Source organism: Chenopodium quinoa, unplaced genomic scaffold (assembly GCF_001683475.1).
Source record: "Chenopodium quinoa cultivar QQ74 unplaced genomic scaffold, ASM168347v1, whole genome shotgun sequence".
Classification (NCBI taxonomy): Eukaryota; Viridiplantae; Streptophyta; class Magnoliopsida; order Caryophyllales; family Amaranthaceae; genus Chenopodium; species Chenopodium quinoa.
The window spans coordinates 7,105,831-7,126,467 of record NW_018744693.1 but is presented as its reverse complement, the minus strand read 5'-3'; the positions used below and the strand labels follow the sequence as shown (position 1 = coordinate 7,126,467).

The 20,637-nt window shown below is 39.5% G+C and overlaps 1 protein-coding gene across 1 annotated transcript; it reads left to right on the top strand.

Annotated features, from left to right (window-relative positions):
- The first annotated feature begins 14,740 nt into the window (after positions 1–14,740).
- LOC110702364 lies at positions 14,741–19,759 on the top strand. The gene is made up of 5 exons (XM_021880069.1): positions 14,741–14,757; positions 14,858–15,262; positions 15,345–15,416; positions 15,517–15,780; positions 19,754–19,759. The coding sequence occupies exons 2-5, from the start codon at positions 14,876–14,878 to the stop codon at positions 19,757–19,759; spliced, it is 729 nt and encodes a 242-aa protein (XP_021735761.1). The 5' UTR covers positions 14,741–14,757; positions 14,858–14,875.
- Positions 19,760–20,637: the final 878 nt, after the last annotated feature.

The following is a 20,637-nucleotide window of genomic DNA, read 5'->3' as shown; positions in this document are numbered from 1 at the left end:
CTTCAATTTTTTAACAGCCATGAAGAGTGCAAGACCAAATTTCTCCACTAGGGGATACCTTAACTCGGCATTTTTCAGTACGTGACTGACAAAGTAGACCGGGAGCTGACAGCCGTCCCTTTCAGCAAGGAGAACAGCGCTTAACGCATGACCAGAGACGGCCAGGTACATGTAGAGAACCTCTTTGGGCAAAGGGCTGACCAGCCTCGGCAAGGAATGCAAGTGAACTTTTAATTTTTGGAAGGCGGCCTCAGCATCCGGCCCCCATTCAAACCTTGCCTTTTTCTTAATTGCCTGGAAAAAGTATAGGCACTTGTCGCCTGATCGGCTTAGAAATCTTCCCAAGACCGCCAGACAACCTGTTAACTTCTGAACCTCTCGGATGGTACGAGGCGACTGCATGTCAATGACCGCCTGCACCTTCTCAGGGTTCGCCTCTATTCCTCTCTATTTGATAAGGAATCCGAGAAATTTCCCAGACTCAACTCCAAATACACACTTCTTGGGATTGAGCATGACATGGTGCCGCCTGAGTGTGGCGAAAGTTTCTCGGAGGTCCGACAGATGATCTTTCTGAAGTTTAGTCTTGACAATCATATCATCAATGTATGCCTCGACGTTTCTCCCAATCTGATCAAAGAACACAGTGTTTATCATTCGTTGGAAGGTAGCCGGGGCATTCTTAAGACCAAACGGCATGACCGTGTAACAGTATAACCCCTGATCAGTGACGAAGGCCGTCTTCTCCTGATCTTTCTTCCATAAAGGAATTTGATGGAAACCAGAATAGGCGTCCATAAAACTCATCAAAGCATGGCCGGCTGTTGAGTCGACCAGGTTATCAATTTTAGGCAGAGGGTAACTGTCTTTGGGGCACGCCTTGTTTAAGTCTGTGTAATCTACACACATTCGCCAGGTGCCATTCGGCTTTTTAACAAGCACCACATTTGCAACCCAGTCTGGGAAGTAACATTGCCGAATGAACCCTGCATCAAGTAATTTTTTAACTTCGGCGGCTGCCGCCTGACTTCTTTCTTCGCCATGGTTCCGCTTCTTTTGTCGTACCGGCTTCTTTTTCGGATCCACGGCCAGTTTATGTACCGCCAGATCAGGACTAATGCCTGGCATTTCATGGACTTCGAATGCAAAGATGTCCTTGTATTCTTTCAATAGGTTGTGAAAGTCGTCACCAAGGTTTCTCAGAGCAGTCGTCCCAACTTTGACTGTTCGGTCAGGACGTGAGTCGTCTAAGATCAGGTCCGCATGCTCACCAGCCGGCTGTGGGCGGAACTCATCCGGCCGCTCCTCTGCCAATGATTGCTATTTTCTTGCTTTTCTTGTGGCCCCTGTCTGGGATGCCTTTCTCTTTTTGCCGCCTGCTTCTTGAACAGGCGCACTCTCCTTGTCAAGGTCTGTTTTTTCACCGCTTGACCCAGTAGCCATAACAGTGGGCTTGACATCCGAGAGATAGCACTCTCGGGCCATCCTCTGATCTCCCCTTAGGGAGCCGACTGTTCCATTATCCCTCTCAAACTTGAGCAACATAAGAGATGGGATTATAACAGCCTTGGAATTATTCAGGGTAGGTCGACCCAGAATCATGTTGTAGGCCGAGAGCTCCTCTACTACCAGGAACCGGACTACCATGTGTCGTCCTTCCCCTTTTTCGCCCAGGCGGATGGGTAAATCTACTCGTCCTAGTGGGTGGACGACTCCTCCTCCAAACCCTACTAAAGGGTGGGAGGCCGGATGTATGCAATCAGTCTGATATTTTAGTTTCGACAGACATTTGCTACTGATGAGATCTGAGGAGCTTCCGGTATCTATGAGGATTCGGCCAACTCTCTGGTTGGCCACTTTACATTCAATAACGAGAGGGTCGTCATGCGGCCCCCTTACCCCTCCTACATCTTCTTCAGTGATGACAATCTCAGGAAATGAATATTTGGACGACCGTTCTTGGTGAACGGAATTTATATCTAACCGCCTGATATTGTCTTTGTTGCCCCTAATAGTGGGGCCGCCTCCTGAGAAGCCGCCTGCAATGGTGTAGACGACTGCATCATCTGTATCAGAGCTGTCGGCCTGCTGATTCTTTTTGGTCGACTGCTTTTTTTAGGAAGTGTTCCCCGTAGATTTCTTGACATAAGTGTCAAGATCACCTTGCTCAGCCAGGCGGTCTAGGTACCGCATGAGACTGATGCAGTCATTGGTGTGATGACCAACATCATCATGATAAGCACATAATTTATCTTGGTTCCGGTTGTTTGCAGAACCCTTCATGGGGACCGGCTTCTCAATTGTGATCCGTCCCTTGATTTCTTTTAGGATAGACTGGTTATCCTTGTTAAACGCATACTTTGGGGAGTATGGTTTGAATTCTTTTTTCTTTTTCTAGGCCGGTTGTTTAGAGGAATCAGCCGCCCAGACCTCTTTTCTTTTCTCATCTTTGTTTGACGACTGTTTCTGTCGCCCTTCTCTTTTGTCGAACCTTTTCCCGTCCGACTGTTTTATCGTACAAAGATCAGTCGCCTGTATATAGGCTTCTGCTTCAATCAAGGCCTCTTGAAGAGTCGCCACCCTTTTTCGAACCAAATCAAATTTGAAGGTAGACCCGTCTTTGAGACCTCTGAAAAAGTCAGTATAAGCTACCTCATCCGGTAACCCTTGAATCTGTATTCTCATTAGGTTAAACCGCCTGATGTAAGAACGAAGTCCCTCCTTCTCGCCCTGCTGAATTGTTCCCAAATCAAGGGTTGTTTTCTTCGCAGGGATGTTCATGGCGAAGTTGGAGGCAAATAAGTAAGCAAGCGTCCTGAAGCTATTTACACAACCAGTCGGCAGGTTGCCGAACCATTGTTGTGCGATTCCTTTGAGAGTCGCTGGGAAACACTTGCACCAAGTGGGATCATCCAACCCTTGAAGGTACATCAGGTTGGTGAATGCCATCAGATGGTCTTCTGGGTTAGTAGTGCCGTCATAGGCGCCTACTAGTACATTTTTCACTTTGGCCGGCTGAGCGGCTTCAGTAATTTCCTTGGAGAAGGCCGACGGCTGTTCAGCAAGTCTAAGCAACCGTAGCTGCCAGTCCATAGGTTGGACGTTTTTTGCTGCAGGTCCACCAAACGGAGGTGGCTGCAAAAAATACTGTTGTTGCGGCACAAATGGTAAGTTTGGTACCGCCTGGTCGCTATGAAAGCCGGACTGACGGGAGGTGCCGCCTGACTGACTCTCATGATACGACTGAGTATGCCTCATCGAGGCATTTCGCAAACTGTCTTGAAAGTTTGAAGTAGAGGCCGACTCTGACAATCGGTCACTCTTCTTCTGCTCTAGCAGTAGCCGAGCATCTGTGAATGTTTGCTTCGACCCGTCCGCCTGAATATGACGAACAGGTTTCCTATTTCCTGTAGGATAACGGAATTTTGTGAAATCAAGGGCAGGTGGCTCCCGCTTCCTAGATTTAGGATGAGGAGTCGCCTCTCGCCCTTGAACTGGCTTCCTCTTCAGTGAAGTGGAGGGTTTCTTGGCCGACTGCTCCTTGACTGGAGCAGGCGCCTTCTTGTTGATCAACTCTTGAATCTCTCCCTTGAAGTCCCTCATGAAGGTCATGAGTTCGTTCCTTGTGATGGGAGCAGACCCATCAGTCGGCTGTTGCCGAACAGGCGGTGCGCCTGCTGGCTCACTTCCTGTTTGAAGATGCTCCCGTTCCCTCCTTTCGGTATGTCGGGTACGTCGGGCCCTTAGGGTCCCGTCTGAAGTTGTATGAGCTTCAACTTCAAATTCACTTTCGGTATCATGGTCCGACTGAACTTGAGGGTCGTCTAGGGGACGCCTCTCTTCAGGAGTCGGTACAGACTTGGATGCCATCTCAGAAGTACTCTCCCCACAAACGGCGCCAAATGTTTCGGGGTTTTCTGATGTCCTGCGGGAGAGTTACAATTCCGAGACTGGAACCGGACGCCAATACCTGCAAAATAACGGAGACTCCTGGGAGCTCCGCCTCCAACGGTCAAGTTAGTAATTGATTAAGGAGTAATTAATGCGGAAATTAAAGTGATTTGGTCTCTCTAGGTGAGAGTGTTTAATGTAGGTAATCTGCTTTGTTAGCGAGATCAGCCGGTTATTACTGTGTGTAATTAATGTGTTTTTTCCGTAATGTTTTTGTTCTCTTTTTGTCATCCCCCTTAATGAGGATTAAGGGAGGTATTTATAACCTTGGGAAACGTGCCCATCCTAGGTTTAGGTAAACCTAGGGCCGATTGGGCTTCCCTCGGAAGTTGGGCCTGGGTGGCCGGTTTCTCCATTAGGCATGGAGTATGCCACATGTCTTGACATAACAGGTCCAAGGTGGACGAATAAGCGCGTGCCACGTGGGAAGCCCTGACTGTTCCCACTGGGGGACACTTGGCAGGACCTGATTGGTCCACGTGGCGCATTCCGATTGGTGGGAGCAAAATCCCCTAATCAACAGCTAGTCAACCACTACTTTACCGAACACTCATATCTAAATTATTTATCTTCACAGCTAACAGTTTGTTGACAGCTAACAGCTACCTACACAGCTAACAGCTACCTCCACAGCTACAGCTACCTTCACAGTTATATTTTGCCGAACACGCCCTAAGTATTCGACAGACTACAAACGCTACTCCTATTACTCCCTCCGTCCCTTAATAATACTCTATAGTTTTTATTATGGGCAATTTTTATGGGAATTAATAAAATAACTAAGTAGTAAAAGTACATTGAAAAGATAATTTTACATTAGGTATATAAAAAAGTAGAGAGAGATTGTAATGAAAGTATATGGGAAAGTTAAATTTACACAAAATTGTTATAAATTGGAGAGAATTTTAATAAAAAAAATTGATATTAATTGCACATGAAAAAAAAATATCATTTTTGTCTCATGGTGTTTAATTTTATCTGCACGATGTTTAATACTCTCTTCGTCTCATTAAGTTTGACTCTTATCCCACTTGCATTCAAAATTTCAAATATCCCTTAATTTTACAATAATATTTGTGCAATTTAACTTCTCCATATAACTTTTGTATATTCATGTAATTTTGTTACTCCGTGCAACTTTACCCTAATAATGTACTTTTAATACTACTTATTTAAGTTTCTTAATTCTCATCAAAACTATTTATAAGGATCAAACTTAAAAGGAATGGAGTGAGTGTGTACTTTTATTCTTTAATTAAACATCAATCTTTTTACGAGTTGTATACAATTGAAGGTACTAAAGTTTGGGAAAAGTTGCAAAGAAGGTACTAAAGTTTGAGAAGTTGCATTTAGAGTACTCTAACTTATTACAGCAGGTAAAACTCCAAGTGGTAACTTGCTCCAACCGGTTTCCCCCTTTTATATTCCTTTTTTTTTATTTTAAAAAAAAAAAAATTCATTTCCTTTATCACCATTCACCAACTCTCAACTTTCTCTCTCCTCCATTACTTACAACAAAAATCCTTCATTTCCTCTATTTTCTCTCTCCTTAAAAAACCTTCAATTTAGAAGCAGCAAATAAAAAAAAATTAGAAGAAACAATTAATTAATTAATTAATTTTTAATTGAAATTCTAACATTCCTAAATTGATTGGTAACTGATTACTTCTACTGAGATTCTTTTGAGATTGAATTGAGGGTAACTGATTACTTCTACTACATGAAAAGCTTCCCAAGAAATTTCAAACCCATAAATTAAATGAAGATAAGTTAATTTGAGGAGTGCAGTGGATTTCATTTGTGGGTCTTTTGATTTAATTTCGTGACGAATTTCTTCAATGGCTTTTGAGAGGAAAGATGAAAGGGGTGTTGATGATTCTGGGGAATGAAGTCGAATTCCTTTGATTAAATCATCTAATGAGCGTTGAAAGAATAAGTCCATTATTGATGAATTCACCACTAATGAATTGGTTTGAGCTTATTTTATTAATGATTTTGATTTGATGGGGCATTTTAGAATTGTGGGAAATCCATGATTGAGTGAAAAAATGGAGGAAAAGGGGATTTGTACGTAAGTGGTTTTGATTGTTCGAATTGAGGAAGAAGATGATGATTGTGATTTGTGATGATATGAATTCAATCCGTGCAGAAACATTAGTACCCTTCTTTATTTTGTCAGAATTTTATTTTTCCTTTTATTTAAGCAAGTTTACCTGCTGTAGCAAGTTGGGTACTCTAAATGCAACTTCTCAAACTTTGGTACCTTTTGTGCAACTTTTGCCAAACTTTAGTACCTTAAATTGTATATAACTCATCTTCTTACTGTAATTAGAAACTTAAATAACAAGAATTACGAAGTATAAATTACTGAAACTATAAAACTAATTAGGCATATCTAATAATACTCGTATTTCTTTTTTCTTTTTTTTTTGACAAATAATACTCGTATTTCGTATAAGAATGTTGTTTGTATAGATTAATTTGAATATTTCGCATAAGAACATTAAGACAAAGAGAGAATTAACTACTACATGCGGTATAACTTAATCATATTCAATTGCCTAACTTGAAACCTAAATTTCACATGAAATCACTTGACACAATCGACTCGATACAAAATGATAATCAATGTTTCTAAAACTTCCTCCTCCATCTCTGTTCTAAAGTTACATTTCTAATTTTAACATTTCCTATATATGATTACATTTCTATTTCAATAATATTTTTAAAACTTGCCCACATAATATTCTATTTTCAATGCAGCTATGAGCTATCCACATTTACTAAAATATACTCCCTTTGTCCTCTTTTGATTTGATGGTCACTTATGTCATTTTGGTGACCCAAGATATTAAGTACCCTTTCGTGTTGGAGGGGCGACCGTCCGTTAAACTACCAAAGAAAAAAAGGGTAAACCAATGTGATCATGACATTGTAGGTGCACAAAACAACTTACTTTCTAGATGATCCCTCTAGAAAAAGTGATTCTAACAATCTTTCGGTACTTCGTTCTCGGATAGGTTTGGAAGTGGAAAAAGACTAGAAACGAATTCCACTACGGTGAATGTCGTTGTTCCAGCCGTGAAACATGAAGGCCGCAGGCGATGCCTTCTTGCTTGAGTAGTTGGCCTTGCCTGCAGAGACTACCTTTTGAGCCAGTCGCATAGGGCGACCGGGCCAGGCCAAGTCAGAAAAGCTTTGATGACTCAAGGTTCATATTAGGGAATTCAAATGATTGTGTGCACTTGGAATGTAAGGGCCCCGTGGCACCAAAAACGGAGGTGAAAAAATTCCTAAATAAGCATAAAATCTCAGCGGTTGGTCTCTTGGAAACTAGAGTAAGGGGAGGCAAAAGAGTGAAAGTGGAAATCGGCATAGGGCGGTATAAAGGTCATTCTTTAAAAAAAGAAAGGTGAAGCACCCTGGGGTATGCGCTAGCGCCCTTGACAGGTACTCCAGGACCCGCCAACGCTCGTGAAAACCCGGGTCTCGGGTCACATTTGCTTTTTTCAAGTAACATTAATATTACTATTTTTTTTTACCAAAATTCACTCCCATCTGTAAAAATATTTGTGCAAATTTAACTTTCTCATATAAATTTTACTTCCCCATGTGCTTAATTACTTTCTCTCTAACTTTTTTTACATATCCAATATAAATTTACCTTTTCAATGTACTTTTTCTACTTCTTATTTATATTTATTAAATTCCCGTAATATTTTACCAAAAGTTACTATCAAAAGGGAACGGATGGAGTATTACATAATCCAAAAACAGTTATTTCCATTTATCAAAATATTTACATAATATGTATCTACTTTCAATATAACTATCCTCATTTATAGAAATATTTACATAATCCAAAATTAATTATTTCTATTTATCAAAATATTTATCTACCTCAAATCGAATACAGAGTATTTCACTCACCAATTTTGGACATGTATTTGTAATATTTTCATTATTATTATTTTTTTTTCACTTATCAATTTTGGACATTTAAGTCAAAAGAACATTTACTTTACAATACTATTGCCCTATTGGAGTATTGGTCGAATGAGCATTTATCACTAGTAGAATAAAATCATTAGGCACCCCCCCATATGGCACCGGTTCAGCCTAAACCGGTGCCCAAAACCGGTCTAGAATTGGGCGGGTTTTTACCAAAAGAGAAAAGGCACCGGTTCAGCCTGAACCGGTGACAAAAATAAAAAAGGCACCGGTTTGAACCGGTGCCAAATTCAAAACAAAAAAAACCGCGTCTTTTCCTCTTTTCTTCCTCTCTTTCTCTTTCCATCCCTTCATTCGTTCATCCCTTCTTTCGTTCTCGCTCAGAGTAGTCGTGCCTCCACCTTTTCCCTCCACCACAACCGCCACCTTCACCGGCGCTTTCAGGTGCCTAAACCACCGCCGTGAATCTCCCTGCCCTACACTGCCTTTCTCTGTGCGAAACAAACAACAACAGCTGCAGCGAATTCTGGCAAAGTTCTTGATAATTGAATCAGTTTAAGGATTTATTACTGAATTTTGTTTCTTGGATTCGATTTCAGCTGAATTCTGGCAAAGTTCTTGTTGTTGGACCTGGCCTTCATGACAAGACGGGGAATCATATTCCTGTTGCTGTCAAAGAAGGGGATACCGTGAATACGGAGGAACTACAGTGAAGCTTGGTGAAAAAGAGTGAGTTTATTTTTCTCCATGCACTTGTCTTTTTGTTCCAGATGGTGATTTCTTAGTCAAATTATTGTGATTGAATGCTTTGACTCTTGATCCTCGATTGAATATATTAGTAATTTTGCATTACCTTGTTCCTTAGTCGAGTTTTTGTATGTTTTAATGTGTATATTAGTGACCTTGCTTCTAATTAGTTGTGAATAAATTAGAAAATTGTGAATAAATTAGAAAATTGTGATTACATTATAGATTTGTGAATAATTTAGAGAATTGTGATTAAATTAGAGAATTGTGCATAAATTAGAGAAACAGTGATATTGCCACTTAATTAGTTGTGAATAAATTAGAGAATTGTGAATACATTAGAGATTTGTGAATATATTAGAGAATTAGTGACGTTGCTAATTTTTGTTTTTTTAATATATAGATTCATATGTGAATTGAAGCAAGAGTTTAATTAGCTTGAGGACTACATATTGAGCTCAAGTGGGTAGTTGCTATATTGGTATGACTACTAAACTTTACTTACCTATATTTCTTTCTATTCATCCATTTAATAAAAGTTTATTCATGAAATTGCAACTTGTGTATTGTTTAATTGCAAATAAATACAACAATATATAGAATACTTGAATTGCATCATCATATGCCTAGATACCCGTTCAAGGCTTTCTCATTAGGAGAGAGTCTTGAATAGTCCCCGGTTGGGACTGTTCTTGAATGTGTACTCTCACTTAGGTGGTGAATGTATGTTTTCTTTTCGATTTTAAGGAACATCTTGGCTTACCATTTCCTCACTATGTTCTCTGGGTACATATGTGGGTAATTAATTATCTACATCGTGTACTTGGAGAACTAGGGGGAAATGCTGCCGGATTTTCCTTAAAATTGGAAAGTTGACATACATTCACTAGTGAGAGTAGACATTCAAGGATGGGTTAGGTTGGAGTGATAAAGACCCTTTGGAAACATGCATTTTTTCACTATATGAATGGTATATTCACGTTTTGTACTTGAATTTGATTTACATAAAATATGTAGCACTTACACATTATAATTATATGGTGCTATATATATATTTAGAGACAATTTACTAAATGGAGAAGGATCGTGGTTGGATGTATGGTAGACGCGATACATTGGAATTTTGGAATGGGGTTCAAGAGTTTTGCGAGAGGGCTTTAACTTATCAACACAAACTGGGAGGCAAAGGCCTTTATTGTCCTTGTGTTGATTTAATTGTGTGAATGTGGTCGATAGTGTTGAAATATTAGAGATCATGTATTATGTCGTGGGTTTAGGCAATTATACCATGTGTGGATTTGGCACGGAGAAAGTGGAGAGTACAGTGGGGATCTTGATCGGAATGATGTGCGTGTTAGAAGCACTGAGATTCATGTGGACGAGGAATACGAGAATGATGAGTATATTGTTGATAATGGTGAGGATGGAGCCGATGAAGATCAGGCGGATGAGGTCGAGGATGAACAAGTGGATGAGATGTTGCAAGGTGTTGAAGGTGAAGTGTTTGAATTATTATCGGAGGCTTCCAAAAAGACTTTGTATCCCGGGTGCAAAAAATACTCCAAACTATCGGTCGTGCTAACACTTTTCAACATTAAGTCGAAGCATGGGTGGACGGACATCATTTTTACTTCTTTGTTGACCGCATTAAGTGATATGTTGCCTGATGGGAATGAAATTCCTAAGTCTTATTATTACGCAAAGAAGCTCATGTGTCCCTTTGGTTTGGAGTATAAGAAGATACATGCATGTCCTAATGACTGTATTTTGTATCGAAATGAGTATGAAAAACTGCAGGAGTGTCCACGATGCAAGCGGTCGCGGTACAAGCGCATGAGTTGCAATCCTGGCACGGAGGGACCTCCTGCTAAGGTGTTGTGGTATCTTCCCATTATTCCAAGGTTTAAGCGTCTGTTCTCAATACCAAAAGACGCTAAAAACTTGAGGTGGCATGCAGAGGGAAGAAAGAAAAACAGAATGCTTAAGCATCCAGCTGACTCTCCACAGTGGAAGAACATTGATTTGAAGTTTGAGGAATTTGGTAATGAAGTCAGAAATTTAAAGCTTGGTTGTGCACGGACGGGATGAATCCATTTGGCACTCTTAGTACCCAACACAGCACATGGCCGGTACTTTTAGTGATTTATAATTTGCCTCCTTGGCTGTGCATGAAACGTAAGTATGTAATGCTTTCATTGCTAATAACTGGTCCTAAGCAACCTGGAAACGACATAGATGTTTACCTTGCGCCGCTTGTTGACGACTTGAGAAAGATGTGGGACGAAGGGGTTTCCGTTTTCGGTGCTCATCAGAACGAGATGTTCACATTGCGTGCAGCCCTTATGTGGACCATGAATGACTTCCCTGCATATGGCAACTTGTGTGGGTACAAGGTCAAAGGGAAAAAAGCATGCCCCATATGTATTGATGACACATCAAGCGTATACCTGACTCATTCTCACAAAGATGTCTACCTACGGACTCGAAGGTTCCTTAGGCGTGATCACCCGTACCGTAGGCAGAAAAAGGCATTCGATGGAAACGTAGAAGAGGATACTGCGCCTAGACCATTGACTGGTGCTGAGATTAGTGCTCGGGTGAAAGGGATACGAACGGTGTTTGGAAAATCAGAAAAAACTGTGGTCTCAGCTGCTCTGTTTAAGAAAGAATCAATCTTTTGGAAGCTGCCATACTGGAGAGAACATGACGTTAGGCATTGTCTTGATGTGATGCATATAGAGAAGAATGTGTGTGATGCTCTTTTGGGGACGCTTATGAATATCCCAGGTAAAACAAAGGACGGAAAGGGTGCACGGTTAGATTTGAAAGATATGGGGATTCGTCCAGAATTGTGGCCTCAAGAAAAGGTTAGAAAGGGGAAGGAGCCGAGAATAGAAGATGAAAGTGTTTCGAAAAAAGGGAAGGAGAAGAGCAAGGGAAAGGGAAAGGCCAAAGATGCGTCAAAGAAGAAAGTTAAGGGTAAAGGGAAGGATGAAAAGAATTATTTACCCCCGGCTTGCTATACATAGTCAAGGGTAGAGAAACGTATGTTTTGTGCATGTTTGTACGACATTAAGGTTCCATCAGGGTACTCATCTAACATGAAAAGATTTGTAACCTTAAATGGAGAATTGAAGCTGACAAGTATGAAATCCCATGATTGTCACATTATGATGCAAGTATTCCTACCGATTGCAATCCGTGGTATTCTACCGAAACACGTGCGGGAAGCGATTACAAGCCTTTGTTCGTTTTTCAATACAATTTGTAGCAAAGTTCTTGATCCTTGTACACTAGATGCTTTGCAAGCAGATGTGGTTGTGACTTTGTGCAAATTTGAGATGTATTTCCCACCCTCATTTTTTGACATAATGGTTCATCTGGTTCTTCATTTGGTGCGTGAGATTAAGTTGTGCGGTCCAGTGTTCATGAGTTGGTGCTACCCTTTTGAAAGACACATGGGTACATTACAAGATAAAGTACGGAACCGAGCTCACCCTGAAGGAAGTATAATGCAAGGGACAGTGGGTGAGGAGATAGGTAACTTTGTGGCGGACTACATAGCCCTTGCTCAACCTATTGGTCTTCCTACTTCTCGACATGAAGGTAGACTCGATGGTCATGGCACAATTGGGTCGAAACGAATGTCACCAGACCGAGATCAGTTCTTACAAGCACACCTTTATGTGTTGCACCATGTTTCAGATGTGCACCCATATTTAGACGAACACATGGCTTGTTTGCGTTCCGAATTTCCATCCAAAGGTGAAAGGGCACTTATGCAGTTGCATAATAAGAAATTTGTTGATTGGTTTCGTGCACGAGTAATGAGTGGATTGAATGATACTAATGTGACCGATACAGTACGGTGGCTTGCGTACGGTCCTCGGGTTGATGTCCGTTCATTTGAGGGATATGACATCAATGGGTACACTTTTTGGACCGAGGCTCGTGATTTGAAATCTTCCTCCGCCCAAAACAGTGGTGTAACTCTTGTGGCATCGTCAAGGGAGTTTGCAAGTTCTAAGGATAAATCACCTGTCGATGCAGAGTTGTCATACTATGGTCGAATTCAAGAAATATGGGAGCTTGATTATTGTGACTTCACGGTTGCTCTTTTCAAGTGTAAGTGGGTTGATAATATCAGGAGTAACGTCAAACATGAGGACTTTACTCTTGTAGATCTTGGCCACTTGAATGATAGTGCGGAACCATTTATCCTTGCATCTCAAGCTAAGCAAGTGTTCTACATAACTGACCCAATGGATTCAAAATGGTCTATAGTGCTAGCTGGAAAAAGAAGAATCCTAGGCATTGGAGATGTTGAGGATGAGGAAGAATATGATGCGTTTGATGATTCAACACCTTTCACTGTTCCTAGACCTGTTGTACTAAAAGACATAGACAACGAAGCAGGTTATATGCGATCAGACCACAACGAAGGAATTTCAGAATGAGGTAGTTTGATTAAAAGTTAGTAATGGTTTCATTGCAAATATAGTTTAGTTATCATGTATACAGGAGCATAAGTAGGCGAAAATAATATATATTTGTAGTTTGAAATTGCCTAAGTGTACTCATAATCATGCATATACAAGGTTATAGGACCATAAGTAGGTGAAACTGGCATAAATAGCTTCTACTTAACCCAACTCCTTTGTTTTGTGTATGAACTAACATTTATTCATTCTAACAACCTATTTTCCATATGTATATTGAAATTGGCATTTTGTACTCATTATCATGCATATACAAGGTTATAGGACCATAAGAAGTAGGTGAAAATGGCTAAAATAGCTTCTACATAACCATAATTTCTATCATGCATATACTTTACTATACACTAATATTGTTTTATGATTGCTTTGACAGGTGCTTATATCTCATGGCGGACGATCATGATCCTCCTTTGGTAGAGGACATTGACGATGATGAGTATGAGGACGAGTACGAGGATGACGACTCCGATGATAGTGATGTGCCTTATGATGTGAATAAGGAGGATGACTTGGGTGAGCCAGAGGATCAGGCTCAAGATGAGTTCGAGCGTAGGCTTGACGATTTTGAAATGTTAGCTGAACGTGCACCGGCCATTGTAAATACAGCACATGAGATTGTTGGTGAGAACCCGACTCCTGAAAGTCAAGGCCAAGGACAAGATGAAAACAACACAGGTGGTGGAGGGGGGGGGGGGAAGGCACCGGCTGAAAGAAAAACAAGGGGTCCGACGAGAAGCTTTAAGAAACCGGACGGTCCCATGGTCTTGGAGTATGACAACAAAGGCCAACCCGTGCCCAAATGGCGTCGACAATATGCTAATCAAGTTGGCATATGTTCGCGGAAAATCCCCATTACACTTGTAATGCGGCAAGTACCTCCGGGTTTGATTCAAGCATTTTAGGATGATACAAGGGTAAGTGTGTTTTTGGCACATTTAGACAATTTAAGATACCAGAACCTTATGGTTGTTACTAAATAGAAACTAATAATCGGTTTTAATTTGTGCTTGCAGAGGCAGTTTTCTATTCCTAATGATCCCGAGAAGAAAAGGGTGTTTGTCTCTTTATTAGCTGAAAGATTTAGAGGCTTTAAGACCAAGTTGACTAATCGGTGGATCCACAAGAAGAAGAAGGTGCAAATAAAGAAGAAGAATGCCAAAGAGGATGTACGTCTCCCGTGGCAAATATGGCCGACCGTGTCAAAAGATGATTGGGAAGAGTTCGTTAGAATGAAGAGTCAAAAGAAAGCCATTGTAAGTTTGTGTAAATCTGATCTCAATTGAATAATATCTTGACACTTTTTGTATTAATGAGACTAACATTTTTGTTTTGTAGGAACTTCGAGAGCAAAATCAAGCGAATGCAGAAAAGAAGGAATACGTCCATCGTATGGATCCTAAGACTTTTGCTGAAAAGAGACCTGAGTGGGCCGCTTCGGGTTTATACCCTAAATCTCTTCTAGTGGCATCGAAGGAACCCTCTAGTTCCATGAACACTACATTGGTGAGTCGTGCCGGTGATTTCTTTTGGTCTCTCCATTCGTTTGATAAGAAAAACCAGAAAATGGTTCATCAAGGGTCCGGAATCCAAAAAACTGGCGGATAAGCTTGTAAGTTACCTATGAATTGTTGAAATTAAATCACTTTTGCATCTAATCACTGTACAAACCATTAACTGTTTTACTGACCTCATTTTTCTTTATGCTATAGCTTGAGCACACTCAAGAGATGGTGGAGGGCAAATTTGAACCAAGTGTGGAGAATGACCCTTTCACCATGGCTTTGGGAAGGCTATACCATCCAGGACGAGTAGTAGGTTCGAGAGGGTCATTGCTTGGATGGAATAAGGTGATGGGTCCCGAATACACAAAATCGGGTAGATCTCAAGCCAGTGTTAACTCACCGGGGGAGTTGGATGCCAAGGTGGCATCAATTAAGGAACAAGTACGCAACGAGTTAGTTGGTGAATTGAATGCTTGGGCGAAGCTGATGAACTTACCGGCTTTGCCGTTCCTCACTAGTACCCCGGTCGACTCATGTTCTGAACCAAAAGGACAAGGAGAAGGTGGTAGACATGGAGGAGATGAGATACGTGGTAAAGATGTGCCACCTGAGGTAAAATCAATTGGGTTATTAAAAGTTTTAAAATACCGAGTTAATTGAGATTTGAGGTGAAATGATTGATGTACTGTTGCAGGTTCCTACTCCTACACATGCGGACTCGAGGGAGCTTGAAAATCCAACACCGCATGAATTTCCAGAGTTACAGGTGATTTGTAACCCTCTACCTTAATGAACCGGTTTGTTATATCTATGTTGTTGTAAAAGTCCTATTTAACTATCTTCTTTTTATATATATACTTGTGTAGGAAGACACCCGGTGTGCACTTCTAGCCCCGGGGCATGCAAATAGTACCGCGTTGAGTTTGGTGGCGTATGGTAGTGCCCAACCGACGACAGGTGCTACGGCGCGGCCACATCATTACTCGGTTGGGATCGATTCAGTGGTTGCAGGGTTTGAAGACATCCCACTACCCGTACCGATAGAGGAGGTTGAGATAACAATGCTTTGGCAAGTTGTAGGTAGCTTCGTTGATTGGCCACGTGCATGGGTGAAGTTGATTAATAAGGAGGTAAATTATTTACTTACTTGCCTATTTTCTTCATTTCTCAACTTATAAACTCCTTGCATCTCAAAACAACTCATAATCACATATTTATAAGTGTTTGTCATTTGAAAATACATTAAAATCGCTAAGTTCTAAAGTTTTAGGTCCAATTCATCAAACTAAAGCCACTTTGAGCCGAAATGGCTACTCACTTGCCTATTTTCTTCATTTCTCAACTAATAAACTTATACATTCTTAAACCATATCATAATTACATATGTATAAGTGATTGTGACATGAAATTGCATAAAAGAAGCAAACTTCTAATGTTTTTGACGCATTTCATCAAAATAAAGCCAATTCGAGCCGAAATGGCTACTTACTTGCCTATTTTCTTCATTTCTCAACTTATAAACTCCTTGCATCTCAAAACAACTCATAATCACATATTTATAAGTGTTTTTCATTTAAAATTACATAAAAATCCCCAAGTTCTAAATTTTTTTTTTAAAATAAGCAACTTCCGCCGCACCGGGACACCCGAGGGAGCCGCCCCCGCTGCCGGAACAGCGAAGGCAGCCCGCGCTGAGGCCACAACAGCCTCGACAGGTGGCTACCAAGGCTGTAGCAGCCACGGCAGGTGGCTGCCAGACTGCTGCAGCCTCGGCAGCAGCCTGCCTTGGCTGCTGCAGCCTCGACAGGCGGCTGCCATGGCTGCTGCAGCCTCGGCAGGTGTTGCCTGTGCTGCTACAGCCATGACAGCCGCCTGTTGAGGCGGCAACAACCTAGGTAGGCTGCTGCCAAGGCTGCAGCAAACTGGCAGCCACCTGCCGTGACTGCTACAGCCTTAGCAGCCACCTGTCGGGGCTGTTGTGGCCTCGGCACGGGCTGCCTTTGCTGTTTCGGCAGCGGGGGCGGCTCCCTCGGGTGTCTCGGTGCGGCTTCCGTTGCATATTTTTAAAAAAAAAATTTAAGCAATTTTCATCATTTCATCAAAATAAAGCCATTTTGAGCCGAAATGGCTACTCACTTGCCTATTTTATTCATTTCTCAACTAATAAACTTATACATTCTAAAACCATATCTTAATTACATATGTATTAGTGATTGTGAGCTGAAATTGCATAAAAGAAGCAAAGTTCTAATTTTTTTGGCGCATTTCATCAAAATAAAGCCAATTCGAGCCGAAATGGCTACTTACTTGCCTATTTTCTTCATTTCTCAACTTATAAACTCCTTGCATCTCAAAACAACTCATAATAACATATTTATAAGTGTTTTTCATTTGAAATAACATAAAAATCGCCAAGTTCTAAGTTTTTGGGTCCAATTCATCAAAATAAAGCCAATTCGAGCCGAAATGGCTACTTACTTGCCTATTTTCTTCATTTCTCAACTTATAAACTCCTTGCATCTCAAAACAACTCATAATCACATATTTATAAGTTTTTGTCATTTGAAATTACATAAAAATCGCCAAGTTCTAAGTTTTTGGGTCCAATTCATCAAAATAAAGCCAATTCGAGCCGAAATGGCTACTTACTTGCCTATTTTCTTCATTTCTCAACTTATAAACTCCTTGTATCTCAAAACAACTCATAATCACATATTTACAAGTGTTTTTCATTTGAAATTACATAAAAATCGCCAAGTTCTATGTTTTTGGGTCCAATTCATCAAAATAAAGCCATTTTGAGCCGAAATGGCTACTCACTTGACTATTTTCTTCATTTCTCAACTTATAAACTCCTTTCATCTCAAAACAACTCATAATCACATATTTATAAGTGTTTTCATTTGAAATTACATAAAAATCGCCAAGTTCTATGTTTTTGGGTCCAATTCATCAAAATAAAGCCATTTTGAGCCGAAATGGTTACTCACTTGACTATTTTCTTCATTTTTCAACTTATAAACACCTTGCATCTCAAAACAACTCATAATCACATATTTATAAGTGTTTGTAATTTGAAATTACATAAAAATTGTCAAGTTCTAAGTTTTTGGGTCCAATTCATCAAAATAAAGCCAATTCGAGCCGAAATGGCTACTTACTTGCCTATTTTCTTCATTTCTCAACTTATAAACTCCTTGCATCTCAAAACAACTCATAATCACATATTTATAAGTGTTTGTCATTTGAAATTACATAAAAATTGCCAAGTTCTAAGTTTTTGGGTCCAATTCATCAAAATAAAGCCATTTTGAGCCGAAATGGCTACTCACTTGCCTATTTTATTCATTTCTCAACTATTTCAGATTTCCAATGGAAGCAAAACTTCAAAGAGAAAAAGGGTGGAGAAGCCTAAAAGAATTGATCAACCTAAGAAGAAGCTAAGTGAACAACGGTCCAAGAGTGAACAAGCGTCGAAGTTGCACTCTTCGAAAGGTTCACCCATGCCACCTACTCCACTTGTTGAAGACATTGTTCTTCAATCGCTCTCTACTGACATGACCTTTCTTCACAACTGTGCTTGTCATTTGGTCGATCCCATGGAGGTTGCACTTCCTAAGGCAATGTTCCACTATGATCAGGATGCAATTGCATGGATCAGCAAAGAAGATGTGAAGGAATTTCTACGTGTTGCAAAGCTTAACATTTCCCTCATTAAAACATTCATGAGGTACTTCAATACCCATATAATCTATACTTTTTTCAAGTTATTCAAATTGATGGTGATTATCCTACATCTGATAAATTATTCAATATTCATGCACGCAGAGCACTACAGGAGCACTTAACTGACACTGATTCTCCTTGTAAAGTTGGGTGGTTATGCCCCGAGCAGTTATCCACTACTAAAATCATAGGCAAACCCCATGACGTGTTGTACTATGTTGAACAGAGTATAAGGGAATCAGTGCGTGCGGGAGACAAGTTCTTATTCGCCCCATGTTATAGAGAGTAAGTCTAACCATGTTAAATTCAATCGATTTGGCCTCATTATATGTTGAGTCCTAAATATTAATTACCTTGTCTATTGTGAACTTATGTAGGGAGCATTGGAGCCTCATGGTGATTTTTAATTCCACTAACACAATTTATCACCTTGATTCAGCTCGATCATCGGAGAAGTGGCTCGTGAAGTCTATATTGCAAAAGTAAATATATATAGCAACCTAGTGATGATTATTGCTAATAATAACTAATTTAGTAATCATACGAATAATCAAATTTGAATGTACTTTTTTATACTACAATGTTATGAAGAAGCTACATTGTCGTGCTCCAAAGGGTCCAACATGGAAGACACCGTTGGTAATTTACATGATATTGTGATTATCTTGAAAATCTATGGTAGTAAATATTTGCTCATTTCCTTTGCATGTTTCAATGATGTGATTTGTTTGTCATATGCTAGTGCGCACAACAAGAGAATGGACTTGATTGTGCTTTGTATGTGATGAGATTCATGCTTGACATTGTGACTCATTGTACGGACACTCAACAGCTTGATGAGGTAAGTCCTAAAACTTCTTGAAATTCTATATTGATGTGATTTCTAGCCTTAGACACCTAATATTATCCAACAATGACATGTTATGAGAAACAAAAAGGCTATTTCACAAGAAAGGTAGAAAATGGGTTGAATATAAGTCATATGGGCCATATTAGGGCCATTTTGTGTTAATATGCTCTTTTGATGTGATTTCTTTCCTTATACACCTATAACTAGATAATATTGACATGTTATGATATAAAAAAAGTTCATTTAATAAGAAATGTAGGAAATGGGCAAAGTAAGGTCATATAGGCCATATTCGGGCCATTTTGAGTAAAAAGCGTCATAAACCTTAATAAAATGCTCTCCTATACAATTTTAGGGCTTACACACATAGAACTACCCAACATTGACATGTTATGAGAAAGAAATAGTTCATTTGATAAGTAATGTAGAAAATGGGCTACATAGAAGTCATATAAGCCCTATTTGGGCCATGTTGAGTAAAATGCGTTGTTAAACTTCTTGAAATGCTATATTGATGTGATTTATAGCCTTAAACACCTAATATTATCCAACAATGACATGTTATGAGAAACAAAAAGGCTATTTCACAAGAAAGGTAGAAAATGGGCTGAATAGAAGTCATATGGGCCATATTAGGGCCATTTTGTGTTAATATGCTCTTTTGATGTGATTTCTTTCCTTATACACCTATAACTAGATAATATTGACATGTAATGAGATAAATAAAGTTCATTTAATAAGAAATGTAGGAAATGGGTAAAGTAGTGTCATATAGGCCATATTCGGGTCATAAACCTTAACAAAATGCTCTCCTATACAATTTTAGGGCTTACACACATACAACTATCCAATATTGACATGTTATGAGAAAGAAATAGTTCATTTGATAAATAATGTAGTAAATGGGCTATATAGAAGTCATATAGGTAATATTTGATAAAATACATATTGTTTGCCTAATTAATTATTTTTAAAATAATGTTTTTGTATTTCAAGTTTTGCAAGGTCCAAAATGATGGTCCGTTGACAATCAAGGAGCTTAATGAAGTTCGTGACATGTTGGCGTCTTTTATCACCTTCAACATGTAAATGGCATTGTAATTGTAAATTATTCATTATATATGTACTTACTATTATTTGTATATGTAAGCAACTTTTTTTTTTTTGTATTGCGTTTGGGAATATTTATATCTATATATATAATTGAATTCTTGTTTCTAATATTATTTTTGTATCTAGCTTATTGTAATAATTAATAATATTATTATTAGTTATTATAATAATAAAATTATTAATTATTATATTTAATATAATTGTTGGAATTACAGGTTATTATTATTGCAGGTTTTTCTTTAAATATTATTGCACGATGGAAAAAAAAACGAAAAAAAAAATTGGTTAATAGGCACTG